This window comes from Halyomorpha halys, unplaced genomic scaffold, assembly GCF_000696795.3.
Source record: "Halyomorpha halys isolate HHAL.00 unplaced genomic scaffold, Hhal_1.1 Scaffold1505.1, whole genome shotgun sequence".
NCBI lineage: Eukaryota > Metazoa > Arthropoda > Insecta > Hemiptera > Pentatomidae > Halyomorpha > Halyomorpha halys.
This window is the reverse complement of record NW_027108350.1, coordinates 211,425-230,304: the sequence shown is the minus strand read 5'-3', so window position 1 is coordinate 230,304 and position 18,880 is coordinate 211,425. Positions and strand designations below refer to the sequence as shown.

Sequence of the window (18,880 nt, the reverse complement as noted above, 5' to 3'; positions counted from 1 at the left end):
CTTTTAGGACTAGTTAATAATTTCATCCCAGGTTCCTGGTAGCAAGAGAATAATAATAGATATTTCCTTTTAATTTTTAGATAACGACAATCTCATGTAATTTTCCTGAATGCTTTAACAGCGTCACAGTATCATCGATTTCCTTAATTATTCCATTTAGAGAATAACAAGCGTAATTTCCTTCTACACTGACAGGCGTACAATTTGTATCCCTGTTATTGGCTCATAAATATAGATATCAAAAACCTTTGCATCCGAGCTCTGTATTGTAAATCTAGCATTTAGCTTTTAACTGATAAGTTGAATTAGCATTTGATCCCATCCGGAAGCCAAACCTATGTCGATTTTACGTTATGTAATCATTATAATTTTCTAAATAGAGTTAAAAATTTGAAGGTAATATTGTTATGTCTTAGTAATAATTATCAAGCCATATTAATTCTAAATATAGGTAAATATTATAGGAATAAATTGAAATTTTTTAAAAGAAAAAAGTCCCAGTTTTGAGCGGCAATATTTTTATCAGCTGATTCAATATGGCCTCTACGTTGGTCCCGGGCTACCTGGTTTCGGTCTGGTTAGTTCGATTTCGGAAGTAGAGATTATTATAATTACAATTATTCGTGAGAGCCAAACTTTGACAGAGAAATGAGATATGTTGGAGCTCGGAGTGAGGGTTGTTCGGGGGCCCGATTGGGAATGGGGCAACCAAGACGGAGGGGAAGGATTTGTAGGAACTGTTGTCAAAATTGGCAGGCCAGGATCAACTATTTCTCCAGAAAATACTGTCGTAGTTATTTGGGACACAGGAATAGAAACCAATTATAGGGTTGGTTATGATGGTTCTTATGATCTCAGGCTTTTGGATAATGCTCCTGCAGGTTAGTACATTATTACACATTGACACTTTTAATCTTGATGAATTATTATCTTTATACTCCTATGATAACACATTGTGATTATGATAGTTTATTTTCTAATAAATTAAATTAAATTCAATTTGATTAATTTGTTGAATAATATTATGACAACCCGCTTTCATGCTTAAAGTATTATCTATATTTCAGTTGAGTTTGTTTGTAGAATAGGATAACTGTGGTTTTAGCTCAACATTTTTTTTTTTTTAATTAGTATTAGATTTTCATATATTAACTGAAATGTGTTCATATTTCTTATGCACATTTAAATCAATTTCTGTTTTGATGGTGTTCATTTGAGGTTCTATGGACAGAGGTATGAAGGCAACGATTGTTGGTTGTATCAGCATCATTCCTCTGATTCATTTAGTCTTATGTTATTATATCGTGCTATAATATAAATGCAACTATCTCTATATATTTAATATATTTCTATACAAGTGATTGTATTTTTGTGTCTGATCACACTATTGTCAAAAATATTGTTATTAATTTTCCTTTAGGACTTGTTAATAATTTTATCGTGTTTATTCTTGATGAATATTGAATGAAAGAACTAGTTTATTACATAATTTTTGGTAAGGTCTTAGTTATCCTGTTTAGAAATTAGGATAGATGATGTAATGTGGTTAATTCAGTTACCATTATTTTAATATTTAACATGATTTTTCATGTATAGATTACTCGTATTACTTGTAGATGATATTTAAGGCCATAGAACTTGTTAAGATTAGAAGGCATCAGCTATTAGAATAGGTTGTACACAACTGGTGAGGTCATCATTTTATCCTGAACTTCCTTAATGAAATAATTATTAGCGAATTTTAGAATGATTAATTAATTATTACAACCTTTTGGTATTGTTGAGAGTGTTCTTTAACCTCATAATTCATCCCTTGAATAATGACTGAAACAAATTTAGGGCTAGATGGACTGAGGAAACATTTGTCACATTATGGTCCTCGTTCTGACTAATTCTATCAATTTTATGCGTGTATTTTATTTTATCAAAAATTTAAAATAGTTCTCCTTTTTTGTTTTGTTTTTATCAACATATATACCTTTCAGTGTCGGGCTAATTTCCTGTGTTATTAAAACATAATATTTTCCTTTGATGACTAAATGGTAAATAGTAATTGCTAATTTTATATTCTATTAATTATTTTAACAATTCCATTTGCATAATGTTAATTTGAAAACTTAGTAGAGACTGAAAGAGTTAATAGTTTAATGAATTCTGTAATAATCAATAAAATTACCCAAAATCAAATCACTTCCCTTTATTATGCTAAATGTATTTGTACCTTAATGTATCTATTATAATCTTGTGGCAATTTGTAAAGAGTAATAAAAGTGTTAATATAAAAACAAATTCCTTGATTAGTTAAATTTAATTATTAATAAGTTCCTGGAATCATTCAAAATGAATATAAAAGTGTGTGTAATTTTATATCTAGTCCTAATATTGTACATAAGAATATTATTAATATACATTGTATTTAAAAAATAAAAGTAATAATACTTGAGATTCAAAGCATGTTATTAATGATGTTCTCCGGCCTTCGATATGTATGCAGTGCCTTAGAAAATATTTTCTTCAACTAATTTCATTTGTTCTCAACTTATTAAGATAGGTGTTGACTCAAGTTCACTTTGAATTATCCCAAGGCAACGTAATTAGGATTACACTTTTTACCCTTCTCAAATTTTACATGGTTCAACTGTCACATCAAAGATCGACTAGTTACAGGTTCAACAAACTGAATACTTCCTCTAGGAAAGCAGATTATCTACACAATATTTGCTCTCCCTGTACTATCCGATAACTCTTAATGGCACTTGATTGTTTGAAAATTGTTTATGTCTTACTTGTTTTTACCATTTATATGAGGCTTGTTATTGTGAAGTTCAACATTATGGCCTCTAAGTCACGCAACAATCCTCGGGTTGATTATATCAGTGAACATTTTAATGTATATGATTCTACTTACTTTCCTTTACTGAAATTAGCATTTCAATTCATTTACATAGCTACCTTGACCCGTTTAAGAATTAAAAGCCAATATAATACAAAAATTATATTGACATTTAAATTTTTTTTGAATCCTTAAATCATGTTGAATGAATTCTCACATTATTTACTTAAAAAATGCATTTTAATACCCATAATAATTAGTTAAAAAAGAATTAAACTTTTAAATTGTAAATAATTATCAAACATGTATAAATTTTAAACATTTCTATTGTTACTAACTTGAATCTACTTTAAAACATCTAATTAATATACCATACAATAATTACACCTTACTAGCAACAAAAATATGAAAACAAAATTTATTTTTATTTTTTTTTTTTTCAGGTGTGAAACATCATAATATCATATGTGATGGATGCCATTGTAAGGGTATTTCGGGACTAAGGTTCAAGTGCACGAGGTGCTATGATTTTGACCTATGTCTTCATTGCTACATGGCAGACAAGCATGACTTGTCACATGTCTTCCAGAGATTTGATACATATAATTCTGTTGGGTAAGTTATTTTAATACTCTCTTACGACTCAGTGTTAAAGATTTTTATTCACACTGCAAATTATGTTTATGGAAACATTGTTCAGTCCTTTCGATTTTGTTCTCCCTATGATTATTTTATTTTTAATAAACAGATTTAAATAGTGTGATATATTTTATATTTAAATAATAATTTTTTAATTTTTATAATTATGAGAGATAGTTGACCGTGGATGATGTTCGAGGAGAAGATGATTGGGGGTGCGGTCAAAGTGAAACACAAATAAGTTGGTGTAACCTATTTAATTTGAAAACTTAAAAAATATGGAACTGTCATATCATCTTTTTTTTTTTTTACCCCTTGTTACTTTTAATTTTTATGTATTCCACTTAAAATCTTTAAGTTCGATTCCTATTTTCCTTTGATGAATTATATGGTACTTAACTGATTGACTTAAACTAACCAGTTGATAATCTAGTAGCTTCATTTCTTGTGATTAAAGTTTGAATATGAAATTATTTTCACTACTAGAATATATTAAGATTATTGATGTAGCAACCATAATCAGTTGGAAAGTACTGATTTAAAGATGGACTTATCCACATCAATGTTTTTATGTCCTAGGTAATTAAGTTTTTTCAATGCTAATTATTGTTAATGTTAACTTTAGTTTTGTACTAATTTGAGAGAACTTTAAATTTTTAATTTTAATTTATTTAAAAAATCTAATTTAACTTTATTTTGCAGAGTTGAGCTACCTCCTCGACAAGGATCTACAAAAATTTTATTACGTGGTATTTTTATTGGTGCAATTGTTCAGCGAGGTAATAACTGGGATTGGGGGGACCAAGATGGTGGACCAGGTAAAATTTAATATAATTTTTATCATTTCATAAGGTTATTTCATGTTAAAGTCAAATATTCTTATACTTTAGTCTTACTGAAACTAATATTTTTGGCTAGCATCTTTTTAATGGATTTATTAGAGATTTATCATAAGTATCAAAAAATAAATGATAACAATAATTTAAGGTTTAAATCGTGAAAGTAAGAATTTAGCTTCCTGTGCTATATGGATTAGAAATATGTTTAGGAAAGAATTATGAAGGTTTTTTATAAAAAGAGTATTTTGTGAAATAATTATAACAGAGTTTGATTCAAGAAATTATCTTGGTAGTGAATGCCCCTTATTACTATTGACACCAAACCGCTGGATTGACTAAGCCTTATAATGGTTATTAAGCAGTTTTAATTTAAAAGTCATAAAGAAGGAAGAACCATATTAGTAATTATATTTATGAATGGATACATATAGGAATAAGTTTTCTTTAATTTGATTTTTATTACAGGTAAAAAGGGGAGAGTTCTAGATATACGAGGATGGGGAAATGAATCTTGGAGGTCAGTGGCCAACGTTGCCTGGAGTTCTGGGTATACAAATATGTACAGTGTTGGTCACAAGGGTAGGGTTGATCTGTTGTGTCTTGAACCAGCTGTTGGAGGCCATTATTATCGTTCACATCTACCAATACTAGGTGCAGTAAAAAAAAAAATTATTCATAATTACACTAACAAAAATTATTTTCTTAGCAATTCTTGAATTATATTGTTTTTTATGCAATAATTTTTGTAAATTTGTTAGCAATATTTCTTACTTCTGATTTGCCACTAATATTTTCTTGAGGTAGAGTCCTACACTACAGGCCAGATTTTCTTCGAAGATTAGTCTACGCAACTAATAAGCATAGACTATATGTACTCTGTGAATAATGGCAATGGGAGTTGACCCAAGTAATCTTTGTAATAGCCATGTCAAAAATAACAATGTTAAATACCCGTCAGAAGCATAGGCACCTTCAATTTCAGTGATTTTACTCCTCTGTTTAAATCAGTGAAAAGCAAGCAGTTGCTTCATTGAAAATAAATAGTTTATGCTTGAATTGGCAATTATTTGTTTGCTAAATTAGCTATTGTGAAACATATCTTCCTCGTTAAAGTGAGGCCAGAAGCACGATAAACCTGTTGATATATTAGGAATGTAGAAACCAGTACCTCCTCCTCCTCTTCAATACACAACCTAGCCCTCCTCTTCCCCTTTGATCCTTGTATAGGAGCACAACACCTGCAGTGAGTGTTGCGGCAGTCAGTATGAAATCATTCTGTTTCTGTCAGTTCACTCAATCTTGAATAATTAATGTTCTTTTTTTTATTACTACTATATAGTATTTCTATTTTTCTTTTATTATGCTTGCGGTATCATATGTGTAAATGAACACCCACAATGAATAACCACTACTGACTGCTTATGATGATTATTGTAAAATGTGTTTTGTTTTGATTAGGACAGATCTGTTTAAAATTGTCCAGGTATTATTTATATATGTTGATAGCTAATTCCACTACATTTTATAGCAAATTAAATATTACAATTTTAGGTGAAAAAATTGAGGAACATGATAGCCATCAGGATTCCAATCTGACTTTTATAGTTGGTGAGAGTGTGAGTGTAACTGTGGATGTAGAGGCTCTAAAGAAAATGCAGGAAGGGCACGGTGGATGGAATCCTCGTATGTCGCAGGTTGGTTCATTTTCTTGAAACAATATAGTTTTACTCATTATGTTATTGTGAAAAGTTAAAATTAAATCTTGGCTAGCTATGTGCTGGAAAAAAGTGACATTTTCAAATTTGAAATTATTTTATCACGTAACATAAAAAATATTCCTTTGATCCTAGTTCGTAATGAACTTGCTGTATCAATTTGTTTGTTCTCTTCAACTCCATTAACAGTAAGATGTTTTCAGTTCTAGACTCTCCTTTTGTCCCTTTCCTTGAAGAAATGAATTACTGATTGAACTTATGACTTGAGGTCTGTTGTTATACCTTGTCCATATTATATGGCGTATTGATGACTGAATGTGTGTAACATGAACAAAGAATGAACTAAATTCACAAAAATACCCTCTTTCTTTTGTTCATACTGATATGGTATCTTTGTTTTCCTAATAAATTGTATGTGTTGTCTCAGTTAATGAATCCTTAACTAAATTACAAAAATGTATTCAATTTGTGAAACCAATTAGCCAGCTTTTATAAATTTAGTAAGGTAAATTCTTTTTTCAATGCCGATTGTTTAATATATTGCAGACATTTTTGTCTTCATTATTGAGTTTTTTGAGAGATTGTAGATATCTATTAAATATAATTCTATTAAATTAACATGTACTTCAATGTTATTTATTAGATTGTTGGTGAAATTGGAATCGTGCACAGATTTACAGAAAAGGGTGATATTCGTGTATATTATCCCACTTTGGATTGCCGATGGACTTTAAACCCAAGTGTGTTAAAGAAGGTTGGCCATCCTCATTCTGTTGGTGGCAAAGTGAAGATTCTAAGTGACCGTAGAAAAGTTGAACTGTTTCAAGCTGGACATGGGGAGTGGATATCAGCAATGACATCAGTTAGTATTAATATTAATACTTTTTTAGCATCAATATTTATAATTAATTAATTTTTTTATTTTGAAGTTAGTAAATCATATAATATTTACATACAATATACAAGGATATTGTCCGAACCCATTTAAGTAAATTTTTATCTAAAATTCCATTTTAGTTCTGTTTAAAGTATTACACTATCCTTTTTAGTAAAGATGAAGTAAACTTACTTAGATGAACTTGCATAGATGCAAATATTATTGGTGATATTTGAATTGAATCTTTTCCTTTCAGAATTATTTGAATCAGTTAGACTCTGGTTATGAAATATTTATATACTTCCCTTAATTCGGACTACTTCAAGCAGCTTAGTTTTTGTCTTTTCAGTAAGCAATTAATAAATCCCAGTTCCTTTTAACTTCTAATCATTTCTTCTATGACTAATCCATTGCTAGGAATAATGAAGGACACTTTCCTTCTTGTTCAAGAGTTTGATATTTTTTCATCAGGATTCCTACCATATTCCTCATCTTCTCTTGAACATTACATTTATTTTCATCATTGGGTACTTCTATTTCATTTATTGCATCTGTCTTATCTATGAAGGTGGTTTGAAAAGTTCTCGGAATGTATTAGAAAGAAGTGTCTTACCTACGCGGTGGTTTGAAAAGTTCTCGGAATGTACCAGAAAGAAGTGTCTTACCTCGGTGGAACTGCTTTTATTTTTCAACATAGTCTCCCTGTAGACTAATGCATTTAGTCTAGCAATGTTCTAATGCCTTGATCCCATTTCGAAAATGAGATTCCTCCAGGCCTGTAAAATACCTCTCCAATTCAGCTGTCAGTTCTTCCGTTGTAGGAAATCCCTGTCCACCTAGGAAAATTTCCAGCTTGGGGAAGAGATGAAAGTCTGATGGTGCCAACAATTCATACCTCAGTTCATGAAGTTTTGCCAAACCAATAGCACTTGTGTGGGGGCGGGTGTTGTCCTGATGAAAGTGCTTTTTTTCTTGTCAAACCAGGCTTTTTTTCGCGTTTCTTTTCCTGTTGTTGTTCTAGGAGGTTTGTGTAGTATTGCCCCGTAATTGTTTAGCCAGTAGGAAGATAATCTATCAGCTGAATGGCTTTTGCCTCCCAGAAAACTGAGCCCATGACCTTTCTCCCCGAACGTACTGCCTTTGCTTTCTTTGGTGGTGGTGACTCAGCATGTTTCCACTGCCTTGTCTCTGGGGTCTAAAAAATCTTGTTGGTTGGGCTTAAAACTGGCCAGATTTTGTTTGGACATTTCTAATCTGGTGTGTTTATGGTCTAATGTCAAGAGCCGTGGAACCCATCTTGCGGATTCTTTGGCTAAAATGTGATATACCCGTTTAGATGACATCCCTACAGCTTCAGCAATTCCACACACTTTCAATCGATGATTCTCCATGACCTTTTTATGCACTTTTGCGATAAATTCTGGGGTTGTAGTACTTTTTGGCCATTCACTATGCGGATCATCATCTAAGCTCTCCCGACCTAATTTAAACTCGCTGGTCTACTTAGCAACTGTTGAATATAAAGGAGCAGAGTCCCCCCAGTGTGGACCTAAAGTCTGCATGAATTTCCTTTGCTTTCATACCTTTCTTTACAAATTACTTAATCACTATTCGAATCTGTTTTTTTCAGATCACATCCTGCACTGACATCTAGCGGTGATTCCAAGAACATTTCAAACTTCCCTCATATTAAATCAGAATATCCAGTTTATTTTTCTGCATTGTATGATCTGTGATAATAAGCTGATCCCAATAAATAGTGGTAGATTTATCAAAGAGAATAGGCTGTGGATTATAACAGCAGTATGGTTTATTATTATTAAAGTCATAAACATAATGGGCCTCCTTGAAATTTATAGCATTATTTGATTATTTTAATTTTTATTATTATCTTTTAGCTTTTTATTTCATTAATGTCTGATGAGATTGAATTAAAGTTAAAGATAGAAAAAGAAATCTGTTCTATTCTAGTTTTTTTCAGGTTTATTGAATGATATAAAACATATCTAACTAGCTCTATTGCCTTACAGATATTGGGTAAAGTGGGTAAAATAGTCCAAGTCTATAAAGATGGAGATTTAAGGGTCACTGTAGAAGGACAAACATGGACATTAAATCCTAACAATGTAGAACCTGTATCAGAATGTGTTAACACTAACACACCGAGTCCTCGGCATCATGGAGGTATAGCTATTTATTCTTACATAAAAGTTAAATTATATGTATGATATTTTTGTAATTTAACATACAGTATGTTATTCATTTGCATCTCATTATGATTAAGAACTCTATTTATGAGCTAGACACATGATACACAGATCTGTGTAGTAGTATTAATAACATATCTACTGTAAATATCAGTTATAACATTTTATCTTGTTTCTTAATTATATTAATAATAGTTTGGAAGTATTATTAATTTTTCTATCTATATTTTTTAAAGAATCAGTTACATGAATGTAATAATAGGGACAGACAGGAATTACTGTTTTATTTTTCTCTGAATTAAGGTTGTTATCTCGTTTTGTTTTTTCAGCCGAGATGAAGGCCTGAAATTTAGTTCTAAATGTCGGCACCAATAATTAAGTTTTGTTAATTTGTGTATCTTTGCCTATTGTGCCCCCTGGCCATATTTTCTTCATAACGGTAGTCATGTTATTGTTATACAATCAACACCAAATCGAGGGAACTGCACTCAGTAAATATCATTCAGGTGATAGCATTGCTGCAAATAAGAAGGAGTGGGTAAGATTTTAGGGCTTAGTAACAGATGAATTCCTTATAGATGTTAATAAGTGCTGAATCATCAGCTTCTATGCGGAATTTATGCAGAGAGAGATTAGTAGTATCAGCATCGAACCTTTGGGTTCACTAAGCTGTTATTATTATACAATAGATTGTAGTTTAACTTCTGATATCTTGTCTCAGATGATTTTTTTTTTTTTAAATGTTCTTAAGTTTCATCGAAAGAGGGGTGCTTAGGAATAGAGGGTAACAGCAATGACACGGTGCTTTTAAAAATCTCTTTTTTGCGATTCATTGAGTAGGTCAATTTAGGACTAATTGTAATTCATTAATTTGACAAAGTACCATAGTTTTCTAACTACTAAAATTTAAAAAAATCTTTTGTTGATGGTAGCGAAAAAAAATTCTATACTCTCTCAATCATACTATTGGTTGTATCATCAATAAATTGTATGTATTTTAGATTCTGTGGCTTCCTTGCTTTCAAGTTTAATGGAGAATAAACTTGAATTAGAATCAGGCCCATCAATTGAAAGTATTGTTAAAGAAGCTGCCAAAGGAAATTCTCAAGTTGTTTTAGATTTTATGAAATCTCATCCCCATTTAGTGAGTAGTTATTTCTTCATTAAATGCTTTTCTTAAGTCTTCCTGCTGCTAGACATTGAAACTAAATTATTGATTATCATTTTATTAATAAAATATTCAATTATAAACTTGATGTTATCAGGTTGATGGCAAGTTAAATAACAAGACATGCCTCCAGGTAGCATGCCATCAAGGTCATGTTGCTCTGGTAACATCCCTTCTTGCTTTAGGCGCTGACTTCAATCTATCTGATGATGAAGGTGATAAAGCTCTTCATTATGCGGCTTTTGGGTAAGCTACTATCATTTTTTTTTTTTAATTGGTCAACTCATTATCTACATATCCTTTAGGTTTCTCTATTTTAATCCTTTAACTCAGAGGTTCCCATCTTTTTCGGTTTGTGGCTCCCTGAATAAACGGATTTTTTCCATGGTGCCATTAATACATCAGATTTTTTTTTTCTGAATTTTTGACTTTCATGAAAAATTGGAAAACTTTCCTTTTTAAAAGCGATTATCCATTCAACAGCAAAAAATTAAAAACAGATACTTACTGTTTTCGTTCTATTTAGTGACTAAAGCATGGGTGGGGAAGTACTAGCCGTTTCAAAAGATGCGGATTGGAAATAAAACAATAAAAGACTCAAAAGTTGCTAAATTCTTGGAATTTTGTGAGCATACACGATTGTTGACTCAAAAATTAAAGAATTGGAAATTCCAAGAAAATTGCAGAATTGTTTAATTGAATATTTCGCAGCGCCCTTGTGACGGTACTGCGGCGCCCCGGGAAGCCATGGTGCACACTCTAGGAATCACTGCTTTAACTGCTAAGGGTGGCAGGAGGCAAGAGGGCTAGTAGGTGAGTCAGGACTAGTGCATCATAAGTGAGAGGTGATTTTGCAGCCGCTTTTTGATAATATTTTCTCCAATCATTCAAAGTAAATAGTTCCATCTGGAATGAGAAATATCTGAATAAATAAGAAAAGTTGAATTAAATACTATCTAGAGAGAGATTTCAGAAGAAAGAGGTTCTAGGAAAAACTTAAGAGGTAATAGGCTACTTATTTCAGGAGATCGGTTTCAAAGGGTTATAGAACGTAGTTAGGTTTCAGACAACAAAACCAAAAAAATTTAAAAACTAAGTAATATAGAAATGTGCTTGTTAAGAAATATAATTATTATTTATAAAACCATTTTTTTTATTATTTGAGAAACATTGAAAAAAAATCTATAAAAGAATAATAGTTAGGATTTAAGTTATTAAAAATCAGATAAGTAAAATAAATTTGTGAATTAAATAAAATAACATATTGTAAACAATCGAGATTATCAATATATCATTAAAAAAATCGATATATTAATATTTCATTTCAAATTCCCACCTCTAAAAGCAGCCTGCATGTATGCAGTTAGAGCATTAGTTTGATGCGGCTGGAGCCATTAAAGGGTTAATATACTTTGAAAAGCTAATTGAAAAAAATTGTACTCAAACTGTAAGTTTTTCATTATATCAGTATCATAACAGTTATCTCCTTTTTTTTGGTTTGGGGAAGAGATTGGCAACACCATCAATATTTCTTGAACGACCAGGCCATAACACACAGAGAATCACAAGCAGTTAGGCACCCTGTGAGAGCAAAGTTTTCTTTTCTTTGACAATATTTCTAAATACTTCTAGGCCTGTTTATATAAATGTCCGTTCACATAACTTGACTCCCCCAAAGATTCTTTTGTATCATGAGAGCATTAGTGATCAATTTTTTTTTTTAGACCCGAAAACACTAGATAGCATTTTGGATAGGTGCCCTTTTGAAAAAATTCAGTCACATTTGATAAAAAGAAGATGGATATATCGCCTTTAGAATAAAATATACTTAACTATATTGCAGAGAATGGATTTATTGCCTTTTGATACAAACACCTTACTTGAGCCTTGCAAGAGAAATAGATTGGTTCGGTTTTGATAGAATATGATTGGAGGGGTTTGTTCAGTTGATCAATCAACCCTTCACTGAGAAGCTTATAGGCAACAATTTTGTCCCCTCCAGATTTTCCCTTTGATTACATAAATTGACTTCCTCTGGCTATTCCTTGACAATTTACATTATAATTGTTATAGCTCTTCAGCCACTTTCATCCTATCATTGGAAGGATAGTTCTTCCTTCCTATCAGAACTAAGAGACCTAGAACATCTTGTCACGTAAACTTTTTATAGATTGGATGCTTTTTTTTCAGGTCTCAAAAATATATAGTTTTTAGTATGATAAGCATTATTATGTACCAACCATAAAATTGAAAATTTTTACATTCAGTGAATTCTTTCTGAAGTTTTTAAAAAAAAATGTTTATGTTAAAAAAATTTAAATTAATAGAAATATTTTTCATTGTGAGAAAAAGAGACACTGAAGTGTAGAAACTTTTTATTTTTTTAATCTTAAGCTCAATGGCCTTATAGGTTATAGACCCATCAAAGGCCGACAAGAACAATAAAAACAGAAATCTTACCTGTTAAAATGGCATTTTGAAGTGTCAGACATTTATGAAAAATTTCAAATTCTTAGACCTTATTTTTCTGGAGGCTCCGATACCCAAAAAACCTTACGGTTGCTGCATCAGGAAAATACAGTCATATAGTATTTATCCTTATTTGATAATTTTTCTTGTTGGTTTGGAACGCCACCGCATTTCCAGATTTGACTTGAAAAAATAACAAAAACATTTCCCACTTATCATCACTAACTTTCAAATGGAGAGAGGGGGGCTGAATGGTTTAGAATTGGCCTAAGTCTCAGTGGTGACAAATTAATTCTTAATTACATTAAAATTCAGGGAGAAGGAGTCTCAATTTAATTTTGTTTTTAATCACTGGATAAAAAAGCAAAACATGGTATTTACTTATTTGTTCCATTTCCTTTCAGTGAAAATCATGACAACATACCTCAGCACAGAATTGCTGCAAAAACTTTATTAAATACAATAACAATATAGATAGTAATAACATCTGGAATACCAAATGGCTTTTTAAATAACCTATAAATTAACATTCACTCTCATTTCTTGCAGTCTTTTTCAATGAACAAAGTCAAAACGACAATAATTCTACTAGAACAATAATCAAGTTTAAAAATAAATTTATTCATTTCATTTCAAGGATGAAGGATTACATTTTTCAATAAAATATAACTGTTGCACTCTTTTTAAAATGTTGCTAGAATAAACTTGCCTCAACAGATGAGGACTTGTCTTAATAATGATTTCTGACTCATAAAAAGCCTTAATTTTTATTTATCCCTTTTTTTGTAACCGTAACTTTCTCAAAAAGTCAAATTGCCTCAAGATATATAAAATATCACAAAACAAATACCCATGCAAAATTTTATCACAATTGATTCATAAATAAAATTTATATAGAGAAAAATGTGTTATGAAAACAGGGTGTTTATTTATAATTTTTTTTCATGACATCGTAAAGGTACAAATTGCATAAAAAGCACTACAAGAGTGCAATATACATATGTATGCAAATTTTCAAGTCATTTTGGTTCAGCTGTTTAGGCCGAAGGGCCAACGAGGACAAGAATCTGGCATGGAAAAATTACATTTTTAAAGTTTTATTCCTCGGTTTACTAAAGCCCAGTTGCGATGAAGGCTAAGGCATTCTCTGAAATTACATAAGGATGTATCTTTGTAAAATTTCTTGTTCCTACACCTTATAATTCAAGAGGAACAGACAGCGGAAAACCCATGTTATTTCAGGAAAATATAATTATGCTGTATTTGGTCATTTTTCCATACAGATTTTTTGCTTGGTAGGATGGAATGCAGCTGTGTTCCCAGATACTGCTTATAAAAAAAATCAGTTTGCTAATTATTGAAATTTATACATTATATCTGTATAAAAATTCATTATTCAGGAGGTACAGATTGTCAAAAATCTGTACTTGTTATGTTGGGAAAATCACTGTGTGTTATGTTGTGTTTGAACATTTTTCAAACAATTTTTTTTGCAAGCTGGAATGCTGCTGTATTCCTTCATACTGCTTATAACAAATTCAATTACTAATTATTAAAACTTACTTATATAATATTTCAAATTTACTTTTTTATTTTATAGTGAACAAGCTGAAGTAATAGCTATACTTCTGAATGCTGGAGCTGATGCTAACACTGTCAACAATAGCCTTAGCTCACCCCTCCACGTAGCTGTAAGCAGGCAGAATTTAGCTTGCATCAATGCTCTTCTTAATGCAAAAGCTAATGTTAATCTTCAGGTAAATAAGTTTATGAAATTAATTCTGTTGACAATTTTTTTTTTTTTTAATGATAAATGATTTTATTTATCTAAATCTCAAAGAAAAGGTTGACAGGTATCTCACATCCAATTGACCCCCAGTGATGAATGTGGATATTAAATTATATTTTTAATTCTCGTTAAAAGATAAAATCAATTAGAATAAGCTGAATTATTTAATACCTGATGAATCTCATTAACTTTACATCTTTTTTATTAACATTCAAAAATAAAATATTGGAATAAAATTTTAATATAATACAGAATAGAATTGTGTACCATCCTCCTGGTTAATATAAATAAGGTAGATAGTCACAGTTACTGAAATATACATTTAAAAATATTGGATGGAATAAAGAATATATTTTTAAAGTAATTAGTCAGTATATAGTTAAGTGTTACACCTATTGCTTACATTTGATACGTTGATTGTAATACAGGGTTAGTGGGGTCGATTGAAGAGAGTTATAGAGGGAGAGCTCTTTGGCTTCTGGATTCACTAAGATGATAATAAAGATGGCCTGCAATTAAAGTAGTTTTCTTGCTTTGGTTCAATAATCATAAATTTATTTAAATCTTGTTCATTATTGTTTTCAAGAGCATTTTGTAATTTTCAGGATTCTTACGGTGATACAGTACTGCATGATGCGATTGGTAATGAAGTGAATGAAGCTGTTGAATTGCTCTGCTCCACACCTGGATTAGATTTATCTCTAAAAAACAAACGTGGTTTCAATCCTTTACATCATGCGGCTTTGAAAGGAAATTTGTTGTTAGTATACCCAAAGTTATATCTTTTGTTTATTTTTATACTAACTGTCCCGCTTGTTTCTCCTGTTTTAAATTTGTGTTGTACAGTGGCTGTTTCGTATGCATTATCGGTAAATGACCAGGTGTGTCTGACATGACTATATTATAAATAAATCAGGTATGATGTGCATATCATACAACTCTCCCTTACTAACCTACTTTGATTTGAAATTAGTCCTCAATAGTTTCAGAAAAGAAACTATAGCATAAAAACAAAAGCATAACATTTTACAATTTATTCTTAATTATTCGTTCAATGCTTAATTCTCATTGAATCAATATTGAAAATCCTGGGAATGATTTTACGGAGTTATCCCGTCGACTGAAAGGCTGAGATATGGATTAAGAGAAATTAAAAGTTATTTATTTTAATAAGTATAGTGACAAGAAAATGTAATCAGGCTGCTGAAACGGAAAACTCCTTGCTCATGTGCGTGCCAGTTAGAACTCTTGTTAAAACAGACCTTTTATTTATGGATTTCTCGTCATTCTCCATTACATCCTATATCTTTCTTTGATAAATATTATTTTTTCTAGAATGTTTCCCTTTGACCTTGCAGATAATAATACTTAATACATCTATATCACTGTTCTTATTTCCGGAAATGTTTTTCAACTTGCAAAAGTATTTTTCCTCTTATCTCCCTAAGTTAATGACCTTATAGTTTATATTTATCAATTTTCATTAACAAAACTAAAGGTACTTTAGAGGAAAATTTATTTCCTACTGTCAGGCTATTTCAATGGGGATAAGACCTATCTGATATTCAAGAACACTTAATGTGTTCTTTGTGCTTATAATTAAATTAAATGGCTACAGATAGTAATAATCATTTTTTTTTTTTAATGTATTCAATGTCCTAAAATATTATATAACCTCAATTATAAAACAGATTTAACTTTCTTTTTACATCTCCTTTTATAAACTTTTTTTGAAGGTTATATGATAATATTCATGCTGTGAACTTGGTTCCAAAGGTATGAAGTTGGATTAATTAGTTATAATATAAATATTCTCCAGGCCAACCTCTATCAACATGAACAGCAGTGGTCTTTGCTGTGTAGTGGCTACTATGTGAAATATATAGACTAGTCTTATTTTTATTTATATATACTGCTTTATTGCTTGTATTATCACTCTTTGTCATTTATTAGTTAGGATAATTAATTCATTACTGCAATTATAGTGCTACTGATAAACTGATTAGTCGTGCTCGACAGTTGGTTGATGTAAAAAAGGATGATGGGTTCGCCGCACTGCATTTAGCAGCCTTTAATGGCCACCGACCAGTTGTTGAGAGCCTTGTGACCGACGGGAAGGCGACCCTTGACCTTGTCACTTACAGAAAACAAACACCCCTTATGTTGGCTGTATCTCAGGTAATTATATAATTTTCATTTTGTTTTTTAAATAGTTTGTTGAATCTTTTATATGGATTAGAGTTAGTATTATGATAGTTGTATTGTTAGTGAGTCATCCGGTTTTAACCATTGAATGTTTTAATAAAATTATTTTCAACATGGTGTCTGTGTCTTCATGCTTCCCTTGTTGAACTGAATAATAAACCTATCTTTCAACATATTAAGCTTTTTGGGGAAAAAAAAAAAATCTATTTTTTTTTTTTAAAGTAATAAAAACACAATTTAGAACATTATCTTGGGGGGAATACAAAAATAATTAAAATCTTTATTTTAATTTTGTATTTTGGATATCTATCATAATAATTAGCTCCCTATGTATATAAAGGCTAAAGCAATGTAGAAAAATTATAGCAGGATAAAACATAATGCTGCTCGAATTATCTCAAGCATACAAGTTAAGGGTTTTATGAGGATATTAATAAAAAAAAAATTATTAATTTAAATTATTACAGCTGTACTCATCCAGTCTTGTATACCCTTATGTTCTATAATATTCAGTCAGTTTATATCTATTGTTATCAGAATAATTCAAAACGAATACAGTAAATATTAATCTGTTTAATCTTGAGACCACTTGAAATTTAATATACCTTTTTTTTTTTTAAACCATTTCATTTTGTATATAGCTTAGTTTGGATTGGATCCTATGGTTAGGTAAAAAAAGTAACTCATATTTATTTTTTAGTAATTTTATTGTAACTTTGATGTTAATTAATTGTTAATTATTTTTATTTGTTTAAACAGGGTCACAGTGCTGTAATTGAGTTTCTAGTTGGATCAGGTTCAAATCTCGCTCTTATGGATGAAGATGGAGATACTTGCCTTCATTTTGTACTTATGAGAAGATCAACTATAACTGCACCTATACCAGAAGCAGAGGCACCTACAATTTTTGGAGTAATTCACGATTGAAGTTTCTTATTAATTTATTATTGTGAAATTTTGCATATATTTAATATATATTAGGTAATTTAATCAGTTTTAAAAAATGTTGAACATTGTTTTTATGATCCATTTTGGTAAGTTTGATTGTCATTATGACTACTATGGAATGTCACTTCTTTTCTAAACTTGTTGATGGTCTATTGTGAAATAACTCTTTTTTTGGAAGTTTGCTGATAGATCCCATAGCACTAGTCTTTTTTTTTTTTTAATTTTTTTGTTTCTGTCCATAAAAATAGATGCATTATAATTCTGTGGGATTAATGTCTGTTACAGGGTTAAAAAAAAGATTAAAATATAATAAAATGAAAATAAATTGGACATTTGCAGAAATGTCCCCTGATGAAGTGGGACGAAACGCCGGTTACTAATAAATAGTTTTTTCTGCCCTTTTTTTTACCGCCCCAGACTGCCCTTCCTATAATATTTTGTTTAACAAACTGACAATTAAGAACAATACCAAACCTGCACTCCACTAAGGTTACAATCTCATGTTCTACTGAAAGCATCCATTGCTTTCCTCTGTTTCACCATTATTCCCACTATATTCATCATATTAATCAACAATTAGTATGGATCGTTCTCTTGAACGGCTAATAAGATCACTCCATTACAAATTAACCATTTTTCTCTATTAATTATTGATCATTCTTTTGACCACGGCTGACCTAATAACCATGTACAATACAGTAACTCCTCTACAAATTAATCAATAATCTCGATCATTATTGATCATATCTTGACTACAGTATTTCAACAAGATAATCCCATTACAATCTATAATGTTGGCTCCTTTTCACATTTATGTAAAAATGTTCGGTTTGTTGACTTGACTAATCATATTTTTTCTATGGGACTTGCTTTCCATATTTTGTAAGCAGTTCCTTTATTTATTTAAATTTTTCTAATCATATGTCTAATCAATAATTACAAATTTTAAAGATTTTAGTTTTTCTAGAAAAATTTTTTTTAAATAAGCTATGCAGTAATTGTATAAACACTTCTTTGAACATTAGTTCATTAAGAACGTTAATTGATTTTTTTTTTTTTAGATCTCCTACTTATAGCCTCTACTTGATTTACTTAAAGTTTTAAGGCATGACTTTGTCCTGAATAAGCCTATTATTTAATAAAGCTATATATTTCCTCATTAGGAAAACCACCATCTATAATTTTTTTGCA

General features: G+C 30.5%; 1 protein-coding gene across 1 annotated transcript in view; it reads left to right on the top strand.

Annotated features, from left to right (window-relative positions):
• Positions 1 to 493: 493 nt before the first annotated feature.
• mib2 (mind bomb 2) overlaps positions 494 to 18,880 on the top strand; it is a gene marked incomplete in the record, with an annotated part of 21,666 nt that continues 3,279 nt past the window's right edge. The window contains 12 exon segments of the mRNA XM_067046682.1: positions 494 to 881; positions 3,277 to 3,448; positions 4,175 to 4,290; positions 4,777 to 4,962; positions 5,863 to 6,005; positions 6,670 to 6,888; positions 8,934 to 9,087; positions 10,112 to 10,254; positions 10,376 to 10,524; positions 14,348 to 14,504; positions 15,142 to 15,296; positions 16,522 to 16,714. Coding sequence (XP_066902783.1) covers positions 656 to 881; positions 3,277 to 3,448; positions 4,175 to 4,290; positions 4,777 to 4,962; positions 5,863 to 6,005; positions 6,670 to 6,888; positions 8,934 to 9,087; positions 10,112 to 10,254; positions 10,376 to 10,524; positions 14,348 to 14,504; positions 15,142 to 15,296; positions 16,522 to 16,714 — 2,013 coding nt within the window.